The sequence below is a fragment of the Eptatretus burgeri genome, chromosome 2 (genome assembly GCF_056783735.1).
Source record: "Eptatretus burgeri isolate ZD-2024b chromosome 2, Ebu_testis_v1, whole genome shotgun sequence".
Classification (NCBI taxonomy): domain Eukaryota; kingdom Metazoa; phylum Chordata; class Myxini; order Myxiniformes; family Myxinidae; genus Eptatretus; species Eptatretus burgeri.
In genome coordinates this window covers 132,001,235-132,017,169 of record NC_140962.1, presented here as the reverse complement: position 1 = coordinate 132,017,169, position 15,935 = coordinate 132,001,235, and the positions used below count along the sequence as shown (strand labels likewise).

At 45.1% G+C, this 15,935-nt stretch overlaps 1 protein-coding gene across 9 annotated transcripts in view; it reads right to left on the bottom strand.

Moving 5' to 3' along the window:
- Nucleotides 1-15,935, bottom strand: part of CREBRF (CREB3 regulatory factor) — a 91,512-nt gene that overhangs the window by 73,610 nt on the left and 1,967 nt on the right. For 6 of the 9 annotated variants that reach the window (XM_085871271.1, XM_085871275.1, XM_085871277.1 and 3 more), the window contains exon 2: nt 3,239-3,330. The exons of 1 other annotated variant lie outside the window; for it this stretch is intronic. In XM_085871271.1, coding sequence (XP_085727397.1) covers nt 3,239-3,247 — 9 coding nt within the window. In that variant the 5' untranslated portion in view covers nt 3,248-3,330. Of the gene's footprint in view, nt 1-3,238; nt 3,331-11,646; nt 11,775-15,935 lie in introns of all 9 variants that reach the window. 2 more of the 9 variants (XM_085871273.1, XM_085871272.1) reach the window with 2 other exon arrangements.

The following is a 15,935-nucleotide window of genomic DNA, read 5'->3' as shown; positions in this document are numbered from 1 at the left end:
TGTTTGCTGATTAAAAGACAGCAAATGGATACATTATTGGGTGGGCAATGCCCTTGCTCTTGCTGGAACACAGCATGTAATAGTGCATGTGCAAGCTCCTGTATGAGCAGTGGAAAACTACTACTATAGCACCAACACCACCACAAAATATGAAGCTTGTCAAAGTAGACATCTCTCTGGCTGTTATGGGAGAATCACCTCAGTGCTGTCGAGTCTGGCATTTCACTCAGGCCGACTAGCAGGGACTTAAAGCGGCCATCAAACTTCTCGATTGGTCTCCCATCTCTACTTTCTCTGACATCAACTCATCCTGGGAATTATTTCAAAGAATCTTGCTCTCTCTCTCTCTCTCTCATGCACACATTTATCCCATCTTGTCCTTAGTTGTCCTACCCTTCCTCCCACCCATGGTACACTGAAGCTTGTGGCGAGGTAGTTGTCCTGAAACAACTTGTCTTCGCCTCATGGAAAGCAAATCCAACTGAAGGCAATCTCAGTTCTTTCCACAAAGCTTGGAACAAGTGTGTGTCTACCCTTAGGAGAAACAGAAAACATCTTCCTAATCTCAAATCTGAACTCTCAAACCTGACTCCCTCCTCCAAATCCTGCTGGTGTCCAATTAAGTCTGTTTCTGGTGTATGTTCCTCCTCCATCCCCTCCCTTACCTCAAATGGCCATACACCCGAAACTGCAAGTGAAAAGGTTGAATGTCAAAACTCTGTGTTTGCTTCTAAATCTTGTGTCCCAAACACATCGCTTTCTGTACCCACCTTAACTAGTCACACCCAGCTGTTCATGGGCTCTGTGTCCTTTTCTCCTGACAACGTGGAGAGTTTGCTGTCAAACCTCAACTCAGATTCTGCAAATAGTCCAGACGGCATCAGCTCTCATGTTCTGAAACCTGCTCTGCTGCTCTTGCTCACCCTCTCTCTGTTCTATTCACCCTCTCATTTGCTCAAGGTCATCTGCCATCTGCTTGGACATCAGCAACCATTACCACTCTGCATAAAAAAGGTGCAAAAACAGATCCCTGCAACTAAAGACCAATCAACCTTCACCCAATCATCAGCAATGTTATGGAATCCATCATCACTTCAGACATTAAATCCTTCCTCTTCTCCAATGACTTGATTTTCAATCATCAATTTGGATTCAGACCATGTCACTCTACCATAGATATGCTGCTTTTGCTCTCCCAAAAATGGTTGGAGATCCTCAATGCCAGACAAGAAATCAAAGCCACCTCCCTCGACATATCGCATGCTTTCGATACGGTCTGGCACCCTGCCATGCTCAGCAAAATCTCTTCCAATGGTATCCAAGCCCATCTCCAGTCATGGCTCACAGATTTCCTCTCCTGTCACAGCCAACATGTGGCCCCAAATAGAGTTCTCTCATCCCCTCTTCCTGTCTAGGCTGGAGTTCCTCAAGGCAGCATTCTGGGCCCTTTTCTTTTTCTGGTTTAAATCAATGATCTCTCTGACGCTGGAAAATCCTCTTTATCTCTTTCCTGATGACTTCACCCTCTGCCATACCATTTGTCATCTCTCAGATCAGCAAGCAGCATCTTCACTCTCTGCAGATCTGGATAAGAATCACAAATTGGTCGAACACGTGAAACAAATCTTTAAATCCGGACAAATCTCACACTCTCACTTTGTCTCTCCGAAAGCACCATCTGGAACCCATCCCCCCCCAAATCGACTGCCTCAACAATCCTATGGAAGAAGTCCTTTCATTCAAGCTTCTGGGTCCTCACTATCTACCATGATCTTTCCTGGGAAAGCCACATTTCCAAACTGGCCTCCAAAGTCAGTCACCGACTGGGCATCCTCCATCATGCAAAGTCCTTCTTCTGTCCACCTGAGCTCCTGACCACAGACAAAGCATTCATCCGCAGCCTGATGGAGTACTGCTCTCCTCTCTGGGCTGGTTCTCCCGCCTCGGCTACCTCCTTTCTCGGCTTAAAGCTGTGGAAACCAAGGCATTCAGAATCATTGGTATCTCCCGTGGTGAGGCTGAGTCTTTGGGCCTCTCACCGTCTTTCTGTCTTCTACCGTCTCCTATCCGGTCTCAACCCTCACTGCTCTGTCTGTGATACGTACCCCCCCTCCCTCCCCCAATATTTCTGCAGGATGCTGAAGGTCTGCCAGCGACCCCCTTCTGGTAAAACTACCAAAATCATGAATCACTGCTCACCTTCACGCTTTTATTCCTCTTTTTCCCACTTTTAGAACAAACTCCCACACTCTCTTCAATCCCACTCTTCCCACCAGGTCTTCAAAACAACTGTTCACCACCACCTCTTATCTTCCCCCATCCAAAAGCACTCATCTTTTCTACCCCTGTTCATCCACACCAAACCCACCTCCTTAAAATTCCCTGCTTTCCTTCCCGAAAGTTCCCTGTCGTGTAAGGTCCTGAAAGTCCCTGTGGTGTCTATCTTGTTTACCTCGTGTACCCCGCCCCATCCCTCTCCCTTCCACAGATCTCCTAATGTCTCTGTTCCCCACTATTTTGTCCTTCCCTCTCCTGCCCTCTTTGTTGTGCCTTCTGTGTGTTAGAGCTCTCAAACTAGCCTCACCAAAGTATACAAAAATAAAAATGATAAATAAATAAACAAGCCGGTAGGCAGACATGGGTAGTCGATCAAGTCGAATTTAGTCGTTTTTCAGCCGTTACTAGCCAACAAAAGCGTCCATAGCAACGGTTCTTTCTCACACATAACTAGGACATACCATACCAGTTTCATGCATGTCTGACTCAGTCTCTGAGATATAACGAACTTCGTTTTTTATATTTTTTTTTCGACCAGGGTTCATTCAAAGTCCATCTTCTCCGACAGTTTTCATGGGAGCGGGCTGAATTTTTTTTGTCAAGGAGGCTGAATGTGTTGCCCACAAACGACCATAGTTTGATTTTTGAATTTCGATATTTTTTTGAAAATTTCAAAGGCCCGTTGCTAGGCAAGCGAGGGGTCCACAGCAATGATTCTCAAACGCGCACAACCAGGTCATGGTATGAACCAACCACCAGAGTTTCATCAAAATCGGCCTACGATTAACGGAGTACTGGCCTGGACAGACAAACAGACATAACGACGGAAAACCTGACAATAAGGATAGATAGATCGACTACCCAATTAATTTTTAAAATCGAAGTTTGCACCTCAGGTTGACGATTCAAAACCTTTTGGCGCAGGTAGGAACAACAGTTTCGGTAAAGTACTTGTTATTACCTGAGGCATCGTTGCACACAGCTCTCCAATAACGTCTGTGCTGCCACCACACAAAGCTGCCAGACCAGTTTCCAGCTTTGATGAGTGAGCCGCTGCAGACAAGGCAGGAGACAAGGAGCAACATCACCTTAAAAGCTCATCAACAATACACATTATACACTTCTCAGTAACCAGGAAACACAAAAGCTATGATAGCTGTGTCATTAAGTGCAAGATAAATATAAAAATGAAGAATTGCACAGTAATGGCATATTACCCTACAGTTGAGAATCAGCCCACGCAGGCCTTACATTGGAGGGAAATAATGAAGCACTGTGGGAGAAACGACAACATTGTCCTGGCAATTGTGGGGAGGCCAGACATAGTCTCCTATGTCTAAGGTAACCAAATGTAAGAAAGGAGAGGGATATGGGCTGTTCTTAGTAAATGCATAAATTGGGCTGGGATCCAATTCCGAATTTGTCCTGCCGGTTGAATCATTGTTGAGACATGCTTGCAGGCAGGAATTTGTAATTTGTTCAGTGAGCCTGAGATAACTTGCCTACTCCATGCCAAAGACACAATGGGATATTTAAGGGCAAGCAACTAATGTTAGCAGACGGGTTCCCAGCTCAACGTTCATCCAAGAATGTGATGCAATACTGCCTGTGAATCACCAAGCCGACAGTGAAGACAAGTACACAACCTCTAAGCTATCCTGCTGGCCTCAAGGGTGGGAGTGAGTGGATGGGAAAAGGAAGAAAATTAAACGAAAAGCTTTGTTGGTGTTACAGTCTGATATTTAACTCTGTCACCGAAGGTGAAGGTGGTTATTTTTTTCACCCCTTTCTGTCTGTTTATTTGTTTGTGTGCAGGATATCTCAAAAAGTTGTGGATGGATCCAGATGAAATTTTGTGGACAAGTTGAGTGTGTGACAAGAATGAATTGATTAGATTTAGGTGAAGATCCGGATCCGGATCAGACTACAAGTTTTTTTTTTTTAAGTGATTCTTCACCATTGAGAGAAAGGACCAAAAGTGATAGAAAGCATGATATCTCAAAAAGTTGTGGATGGATTCGGACAAAACTTGGTGGACAGGTTGGGTGTGTGACCAGGAAGAATTGATTAAACTTTGGTGAAGATCCAAATTCGGATCTGGATACGAGAATTATTATATTCTTAAAGTGATTCTTCACCATTGAGAGATCGGACCAAAAACGATATTGTACTGTATAGCATGATATTTCAAAAATATAATGGGCCCGATATGTTCTCGTGGATCAGGCATTGCACGGCGGAGGTATGCGCTCTACCATCCATCGGGACCATACTCTGCAGAGCTTTGGTGCTGCCTAAGCAGTCTCCTTGGCTATTGGGCACAATCCTGGATGGGTCGCTACTCTGACTCAGGATACCAGCAAGTTGGCACTCATTTTGCCGACCTTGGAAGGATGACAGGCAGTCAACCCCACTTGATATCAATTCAACAGCCGAGTGGGAGTTGAACTCAGCATCCTCGGATCCCAAGCCCACCACCCTCACAATTAAGCCAACACCAGGCATATGCACTCCACTGAGTGCCCTTATAGTCATGTAATGGGACCAGTGATTTCTCTCTAAATTCCTCGTCTTTCAAATTATCAACATATGAGCTCTTCCACAAGCCATCGTACACATTGCAGAACAAAGCGAGGAGCTGATACTCAAGGTCCCCACCTTTTGGGTGGTATGAGGAGTACATCTATACTAATAAATGTGTGTGTGTGTGTGTGTGTGTGTGTGTGTGTGTGTGTGTGTGTGTGTGTGTGTGTGTGTGTGTGTGTGTGTGTCCATAACTCCAAAACCATGAAAACTAGCAGTCTGAAACTTTGCATGCATACCAGGGGAACTCCAAAGGGGTGCAGGAGTGAAAATTGGGTGTTTCAGTTTATTAAAATTCCCCTTTTGAAGATAATTAACGGCCTGATTTAATTATCCTTCAATCAAGGATCAGCCTTGGTCAGCCCTCTGTCAGCTTGCGGGGTCTTAATTCACCATTTTGTTCGACCTGTTCAAACACATGCCTTGATTTGGAAGCATGATCAACTCTCCTGAACTAATTAAAAGGATATAATCAAAATGTGACATCTGATTTGAGAATCTAATCTTGTGGACTAAATAAGTGTTGAAATCTGGAGTGAAATCTGAAAAATTTTACAAATTAGTGATTTTTTATAACTATTTATTTAAGCAAAGCATCAAACTTCTTCTTCTTCTTCTTGCGTATGGCAGCTTAGCTGCCAGAGTCGCTATCATTTCTTGGAAGCGCGACTGTGTCGCTGATGCAGTGCCCCTCTACCAGTACACACTGGTAATCATTTCGCCGACCTCGGAAGGATGACGGGCTGAGTCAACCCCCTGGTATATTACTTCAGCAGCCAACGGGGCTTGAACTCAGGACCTGAGGATCCCAAGCCGCCACCCCAACCACGAAGCCAACACCAGGCTTAGCATCAGACTTAATTTTGTTCTACTGTTTAGAAAATTATATTTCATGAAGAGAAGATTAAAGGATGTGCAGAAAGTGTAACTTCAATGAGCGCAACGCTGTGCTCTATAACCTGCTTTTGCAAGCGATGACAATAGTCCACAGGGTCCATTTTTTTGGCATTTACGTTCACAGATTCCTTTTTCACCGTTTTGTACGATCTGCTTTCATTACAAAATATATTCAGTCGGCAGTTTCTGCAAGCAAAGAGGTACTTTTTTGCTGCTGCAAATAAAGGGTTTTTTTTTGCTTTATCTGTTTGCACTGTTTTGTGTTTTGTGCTGTTTTGTGCGTTTGCACTGTTTTGTGCGATCTGCTTTCATGACAAACTATGAATCAGAATACAAGTATACCCATAGTTGCTGAAATATATTGTTATGGATTTGAGAATTGCATCCGACTAATGCACACAACATTCAGGTTGTCAGACAGTTATTTCCAAAAATGAATGTCCAGAATAGACCTGTCCCCTTGTCTGGTGGGATTCTAACAATTTGATGTGTTGGAGAAGAGTATAGACAGATTCCCTTTCTTATAGGATGGCCTTTTCCTCTTTACGACATGTTCACGCATGCGAGAGATAGCCGTTAGTCCAACAGAGACTCATTCTAGCCCTTTCCATCAGGACACGTTGGACCAACAGGATATTTGATCAAACACACCATGGGTTTTTCACATTTCATTCATTCTGATGGTGAAATATGGCTGTGGATCATTTACCTCACACACCTCTCTTTCACTGACGATGATATCCACCATTTTCCATTGACGCCTGACACCCCGTTTGGCAGCTCCATGGACACTGGTTGGCTCCTACTCGGTTGGTGACAGTTCCTGACCATTGCTGACAGCTCTCTACGGTTCCTGACAGCTTCCTACGATTCTTGACCATTGGTGACGATTGGACCGTTCTACTCGGTACCTGCTCTTGGTGTACCTGATTCTTGGCGTACCTGATTCCTGGGAGTGCCGACGTGACGTCGATTGGTGTTCTAGCCTGTTTGTGGGTGGGTGCACAGCGAGGCAGGGCGCTGGTAGCGGACCAAGGCACGCTCACACATTTTGGGACATTTTACTGGACGCACGACGACTTCTACCTTGGTAAGCTGAGACCGGATTTCTTTCCCCCTGAATGATCTGCTGGGTCCCCTTGTCTCGTGTTTAATGAAGTAAGGCATAGTGATAAGCATCTGCTCCTTGTCCATTTTTTTAAATCAATGCCCGTTTCATTCTTTATTTGTTTGAGATTATTTTGAGTGATTTGAATTCATCTATTTACACCACAAGGAAATAAAATGTTCTTCAGTTTATTTATTTTTCTTATTAATAAATTCCTCGACGTTTCAACCTGTCCGTGCTTGTCATTTCCTTTGATCCAGCTTGATTGATCAATCAATCTGGATCATTGTCCGAACCGAGATAGACTGGGAGATTATAATTCTCAAATTAATTGACCTGTCATAGTCGGGGTGCACCAACGGCAAACGCTCGGCCGCCCAACTTAAGATAAGATTGGTGCTTTACCAAGGGCACGCGCTCCCCATTCAGGAAGCCACGTCACCTCTAGTAAAACGGCAAATTAGACGGTGGACACTGGAACTCGTGGTTAACTGATTGGCATTCGTGTTTGTAAAGTACCCACTGTACCACAAAGTTAATTGTGAGCGGTGGCCCCAGGTACGGTTCTTCCGAGGAGAAACAAGGATTAATCCCCTCATAATACACTCGCTACCCATGGCCGATGTTCCTTATGAACATCGGTTCCTTATGAACCGATGTTTGTAAGCCATGACGATGCAGTCCCTTGCGGTGTAATTTACCTTTTTCTTTTAATATCACAGCACGTCAATTATGAAAATAAAAGTACAAATTGACATTCAAGACAATGTTAATGTCATAAATGAAAGTAAGTGAGCATATAAACTTGTGTTCCATTGTTTTAGTTAAATCTGACAAAAGCTTCAAATGTAATATTTGTCTCGGAGAGTTCCGGTTCGTAAGTTAATACTTTTATTTTTGTATGTACTTTATGAACGGCCCATACGGGGAATCAGGATGAGGTTTGAAAGGCTATAAAATCGGAACAAGAGCAAATTTCAAAAAAAAATAGCTCGTGTTGTTCTAGATAATAGTCCATAGTATCTGAATCACTAATAACATTTGATCCCTCTTGATAAATGAGGGAGGAGATACGATTTGAAATCGACGATTTTCGCAACTTTGACAGCCTCGTGACATTGACCTCGACCTTGGACGACCTTGAAAGTTATTTCGTTGTGCATGTCTCATCGACCTCTATCCATTCCACTATTGGTTATTTGTCTCCACTCGGTTTGATTGTGGACGGACGGATGTACGGACGGACAGACAGACTTCAAGACTGCTATTATTAGGTCATCTCTACTGAGATGATAGAGATGACCTAAAAATAAAAGAGGTACGTGGACAGCACATACGGACGTGGTACAAATAACTCTCCATGGGGTGTGTGCATGGTTGGCGGTGAACAGCACAGGTGCACGATCCGAACTAGAACTCGCACCCAGGGCCATGGTGTGTGGTGCTGTGGACGAGTTTATGGGGCCGTCTCGCGAACCATGTGCTTCTGCACGTGGGGGGCAGACTTATTGCAACGCTGAAGCCATGTGGCGAGCGGACATGCTGCGGCATCAAAGCTATGCGGGACATGCCACCAAGCAGTGCTGGTGTGGGGAAATCCATGTATGTGTATGAGAGAAAGGAAGAGTACATCACCTGTGCATTTGAACGGTTACCATGGATCGTGAGGAGGTTGGAAGAATGTGTATGGGGGGGGGGGGAGTCATGCATGCAGGCAGGCTTATGACAGGTAGATAAGCGTGGGTTTTCATTTTTAAATGCCCTCGCCCGGCTTTATATTGAACACAGCAGTTAAAAAGAAAATGTTGCTGTTTGTGTGTGTGCCCCTGCAACACCCTTGTACAGTGCCTTCCTTCCCCCTCCACTCATGCTTCCTTCCCTTGCCCTTACACTACCTTCCAATTCTTACCCCTCACACTGCCTTTGCATTCCCTCCCCTTTCCCTCATGCTATCCTCCAACCAAACCCCCTCCACCACCATACAACTCTCTGGAGGTTGAGGAGAGGAAGGGGTGTCAAGGAATGTGCGAATTGGACAAATGAAAGCTTCTTCTTATTGAATTTTTTTTTTTTAAGCAGTTGGAAATGCTGCTCAGATCAATTCCGCAATTCATCTCAAATGAAGAGATTCTAGACTCTAGAGTTTATCGTATGTGTGGAAATTAAATAAAGGCACGAACACTGGCACGGCTTTTTCGACAATTGATGGAAAAATGCCCTTCTTTCCTTCCCCCACGCTTGCCTCCTCCTCCAAAAAAAAAGCCCCTCCACCTCCCAACAGACGTCTCTGGGCAGTGCTCGTGTGTCGTTTTAAAACGGCACATTCAAACAGGTCGCACTATGTACCCAATTTTGTTCAATCCTGTAATGACACCAGAAGAAGGGGACCATTGCCACCTGTGTTCCCTCAAGTCCCCCTATCAAACGCATGTCCAAAACACCACCTCCCCCAACCCTACTCGCTACCTCTCCACTCCCAGAGCATATAGCAACATGTGGTGACACCTCATTCTCCCCCCCCCCACCGACCCTTTCCTCAACCCTTCCTTGCTCCCTCCCCTACACCTCCTCGCTCCCCCTCCCCTCCCATCCTATTCCCTCTCCCCCATCCTAATATTCCCGTCAGTGAAGCGACGGGTTGCATCTGCTAGTCTGTTTAATATGAAAGCTAAATCTGAAACAGTTTTTGAAATATCGCATAGAAAAGCCGAGTTACCAAGATGGTTGCCATGGCAACATAATTTAGCCAATCACTGCCATGATCCAATCAGGTTGCGATAACCTCATGAGGAATAGATATCTGCAATATGAAAGCTAAATGTTAAACAGTTTCTGAAATATCACATACACAAAAGAATGTGGACGGATGGTCGGTCGGTCGGACGGAGGTCATTATAAATGTCCCTCGTCTCCGACCTTGTCGGAGTAGCGAGGGACAACAAATCTGTCTTGTCCTAATGTGCAATGTGGTAAGTAATGCACATTCACGTGCTCGAATGACTTTGCCTTATCTGCAACACCAACGTGTACGGTTTAAACATCCACGACACCGAGACACATGCCTCAATTCAAGAAGAAATTTAATCCAGGAGGTTGGTACTTGGGAGCGAAGAACCAGCCAAGCAAGCCCCCACCTTTTAGCTTTTGTATTACATTATGATGTGATGCTCGGTCGTCGACCCAATTCCAGCGGAGCACGTCAACTTTATCTCAAACTCTTAGACTCTGCAAGGCTGATCTTGTCCTCTCTCCACATCTTGGTTCTAATACTGCCAAGGCAGGTCGAGGCAGAGTATGTTGGATGGTTTGTCATTGCTTTTCTCAGCAGTATTCAGGGTATCGAATGGGGAACTTGTTCAGGGTACCGGCACACAATACTAGACTCTTCACAAAAGATACGCGGGATCTTTAACATCCACCAGTACTTGACAGACAACACTCAGATTGATGTCCTTCGGAAGGAGAGCATCTTCATCGATGCAACCACCTGCCTGAGAAACACCAGGGTAACTGAAGTTGGGAGGAGAACCAACTCCAGACGAGAGTTCAGAGGTCAATGTGCTCCCTCTGAGCTATCCCAATATTCCCTAAAAGGTTCTACAAATGTTATATTCCAGTTCTCCTCCACAAGCGTTGACATTGTACACAATCAATGATGCTTCAAATGGATAAATGCTCCAATGTACAGTTTGTATGCCATTCACAACACTTCAACACATTCCTGAACAAGGTAGGTAGACCGATCATCCAATCCCATGGCTCAGTGCTTTGGCACAACAGCCTCTGACTTGCAAAACGGGGCTGTGCTGACGCCATTATGCTGGTAAACAGAATTGACAAACCCGGGTACCAAGGCCATGCCAGCTGAATCATTGTGGAAAGTCAGATGCTTGGAATTGGAATAGTATAGGCACAGTTCCCATTCCAAACGGTATTTATCTGGGGCAAACAGTGCTCAAGGTGGATGGCATGACACATTGCACTTCATCTGCGACACACTCCGATGAAGTAAATGAGGAGGCAAATAACTCATTTGCAGAAAAGAGAGATGAGCAATTTGTACAAAGGTGCATGTAGTAAATAAATACAGCACTCGATGTCAACAACAGATTCAAACAAGTGACCCAAGGCGCTCTCTGTCTCTCTGTGTCTCTGTGTCTCTGTCTCTCCATACTCTTCACAGAGTGTCGGTGCTGCCAAAGCAGCTTCCTGAGCAAGTGTTATACTGGGTGGTTTACCATTACCTTTGCAGTAGTAGTCAGGGCAGGAATTTGGAATTTGTCCGGGGTCCTGGCAATAACTTGTCTACTCTTCACGAATGACACAGTGGGGTTTTTAACGTCCTTCAACTCACGTCGGCAGACGGGACTCCCGTTTAATGTCAATCCAAGGGAAGGCACACATGTTGACAAATCACCCTGCCTGTGAAATACCAGGACGAGAGTTTATAGCTGGGTTGGGATTCAAATCCAGGCGAGATAGCTTATAGGCGAACGTGCGTACCTCTAGTCTAGTCCATCCTGCCATCACAAGGCTTTTATTGGCTTAACTATTAAAACCAGACTTTCATGAATTACGGAGGAAGCTGAATTGGATCAACAAAAGATGTCGATGGCATACAAAATAAGTGTCTGGTTGTGATCCAGACCTACGTATATGACCGTGGAAGGATATTGAAATGAAGCGCCAACTTGAAAAGGTACACACAAGAACACAAATATTGTTCGTTTGATTTTTCACCTACATGGCTGGCAGTGCAGTGAAGAGGTACGTACACTCACCTTTGAGCTGTTTATCCTGGTGTTGAATCTCGAGCCAGCTATAAACTGTTACCCTGGTGTTTCACATGCAGGGTGAGGCATCAATGTGTCTGCCGTCCATCAGATGATCGTCAATATGGAGAACCTGTCTGCCAGCAGTGGTCGTTGGTGGAAGTTAAATATCCCGCAGTGATGTTGACTAAAAGTGTCGTCGATTTATCGTCAGTACCTGAACAAATTTCAAATTTGTGCCAGTGGAACATCAGGCATGGCCAGCAAGTTCGTGAAAGACTTGGGTCAGAACTGACCCTTCCCCTCTAAGTCATCTAGATCCTCCAACCAGATTATTCAACCCCACGCCAAGGAAAGAATAATTAGGACTGTCAAATATTTTTTTCAAACATCTTTTAAACACAAACTATATAAAACGCAAAACAGAACTTAAAACTGCACCAGGAAACTGCCATTACATTGAACCAAACAGGCGTTTTTCAGGGAGCGTGCCACGAACAACATTTGTTACCTTCGCAAACTTTGTTGCGATGGTTATGTTTTGATCGGTGTATTTGTTTGTTTGTTTGTTATTCGCATAACTCCAAAAGTATTGAACTGAATCGCAGAAAATTTGGTGGGATGATTGGTTATTATCCGAGGACCATTTGATTAGATTTTGGGAGCGATCGGGTCAAAGGTCAAGGTCAAGGTCATGAAAAGCTCAAAATCGTCTTTTTACCATAGCGCGGTCAATTTGTATCCAATTTGCATGCAACCAATGCCAAAATGTTCAGAATTCAATGCCCCATCTTGTGATGTGACATGACACAATGACGTAATAACCCTTATTAGCGGTTGGGAGTCAAAGGTAAGGGGGGGTCACGACATTGCAAAATGTGCGGTTTTAGTCATAACACTGTCAATTCTTATCCGAATTGCATGAAACAAACACCAAAATGTTGACTTCTGTTCCCCACACACTAATACCAATTACAAAATTAAGAGTACAAAGGTCAAGGTCATGATAAGGTAAAAATCGTCATTTTGCCATAGTGCGGTCGATTTTTATCCAATTTGCATGCAACCAATGCCAAAATGTTGTGAATTCAATGCCCAATCTTGTGATATACGATATGACACAATGACGTCATTACCTTTGTTAGCGGTTTGGGTCAAAGGTCAGGGGGTCAACGACCTTTATTATCATAACGCGGTCAATTCTTATACAATTTTCATGGAAGTAGATTCAAAATGTTTAGAATTCAATTCCCTATCCTGTGATGTGTAATATTTGACAGTGACTTTATTGGTGAGTTTAAAGCATTCAGGGGGGGGGGGGGTGTCACTGAACTTATTTCTTATCATGTGACCAGTTGTCATCAGATTGACTTGACACCAACACCCAAAAAGGTCAGGGAGTTCATACAGAAATTGTACAATGTACGTGAATCAGTGTCAAACGGAAGGAAATTTAATGTTTTTAAGCCATCACAACACATATGAGATTGCAGATGTGGTATGGGATTAAATACCCTCACAATCAATGGTTTCTGGGGGGGGGCAAATGTAGCGTTGGCGAAGGTATACGCTCTACTGAGTGCCCGTTCTAGTTGCAAATGTGATGGCAAGGCACAGGAACAATGGCTCCATCCGGTTGCAGCCAGAACCCAAAGCATGCATGCTATTTTGAGAAGCTGTCTCTGAAAGGGTGGCAGCAATGTGCTACTCCAAACAGGCCTGCATCATGATAAATTTGAATACACCACTCACAATTGAATAACACACAATGCTGCTGAGGGAGAAAATATTTAAATTTATAAATAGATGAGGGTTTCATTCCCAAAAATAGAACAAAACAATAAAGCACATCAATATAAAGTGTATGAGGTCGGGTACGGAACGTGTTGACAAGCAACTGCTTTCTATCCAAGATACTTGCAGATAGTGGATGGTACTTGCACCATATCATGGTGTAATTAAACATCAAAAAAGTGAGTGAGAATTGAAAGAAGCATGACAAAAAAAAAAAGAAAAAGAAAAAGAAAAAAAACTTTTGTGTTGAAAAAAAAGAAAAGGATAGGCCGATTCAGGAATTGTTTTCATTGGGGTGCCAGTGTCAGTGCAACAGGAAACGGGGGTGAGGGCAGACCACAGCCACAAACATGGGCCAAAAGGTAGCATGAAGAAATGAAAACCACGGAGGATCACTGTACTTCTCCATATCCAAGTCATGTTACCATGGAATGCTTTGCTGGAGCATTCCCAAGAACGCAGAGATAACAAAATGTAATATACACGTACACCCATACATTACAGTGGATTATAAAATAAATATGACTTCAAACTAGGTTGAAGCACGTGGCCAGGCAGTGAAACGGACACCCAGACAGAAAAAAGGGACACACACACACACACACACACACACACACACACACACACACACACACACAGAAAAAAGGGACACACACACAGCCAGACAGAAAGAAAGATGGACACACACACACACACACACACACACACACACACACACACACACACACACACACACACACACACAGAAAGAGGGACACACACACACGCACAGATAGAGGGACACACACACACGCACAGATAGAGGGACACACACACACGCACAGATAGAGGGACACACACACACGCACAGATAGAGGGACACACACACACGCACAGATAGAGGGACACACACACACAGATAGAGGGACACACACACACGCACAGATAGAGGGACACACACACACGCACAGATAGAGGGACACACACACACGCACAGATAGAGGGACACACACACACGCACAGATAGAGGGACACACACACACGCACAGATAGAGGGACACACACACGCACAGATAGAGGGACACACACACGCACAGATAGAGGGACACACACACGCACAGATAGAGGGACACACACACGCACAGATAGAGGGACACACACACGCACAGATAGAGGGACACACACACGCACAGATAGAGGGACACACACACGCACAGATAGAGGGACACACACACGCACAGATAGAGGGACACACACACGCACAGATAGAGGGACACACACACACGCACAGATAGAGGGACACACACACGCACAGATAGAGGGACACACACACACGCACAGATAGAGGGACACACACACACGCACAGATAGAGGGACACACACACACGCACAGATAGAGGGACACACACACACGCACAGATAGAGGGACACACACACACGCACAGATAGAGGGACACACACACACGCACAGATAGAGGGACACACACACACGCACAGATAGAGGGACACACACACACGCACAGATAGAGGGACACACACACACGCACAGATAGACGGACACACACACACGCACAGATAGAGGGACACACACACACGCACAGATAGAGGGACACACACACGCACAGATAGAGGGACACACACACGCACAGATAGAGGGACACACACACGCACAGATAGAGGGACACACACACGCACAGATAGAGGGACACACACACGCACAGATAGAGGGACACACACACGCACAGATAGAGGGACACACACACGCACAGATAGAGGGACACACACACGCACAGATAGAGGGACACACACACGCACAGATAGAGGAACACACACACGCACAGATAGAGGGATACAGACACGCACAGATAGAAGGACACACACACGCACAGATAGAGGGACACACACACGCACAGATAGAGGGACACACACACGCACAGATAGAGGGACACACACACGCACAGATAGAGGGACACACACACGCACAGATAGAGGGACACACACACGCACAGATAGAGGGACACACACACGCACAGATAGAGGGACACACACACGCACAGATAGAGGGACACACACACACACAGACAGAGGGACACACACACAGATAGAGGGACACACACACGCACAGATAGAGGGACACACACACAGATAGAGGGACACACACACAGATAGAGGGACACACACCCAGATAGAGGGACACACACACAGATAGAGGGACACACACACAGATAGAGGGACACCCACACAGATAGAGGGACACACACACACAGATAGAGGGACACACACACACACAGATAGAGGGACACACACACACACAGATAGAGGGACACACACACACAGATAGAGGGACACACACACACAGATAGAGGGACACACACACACAGATAGAGGGACACACACACACAGATAGAGGGACACACACACACAGATAGAGGGACACACAAACAGATAGAGGGACACACAAACAGATAGAGGGACACACACACAGATAGAGGGACACACACACAGATAGAGGGACACACACACAG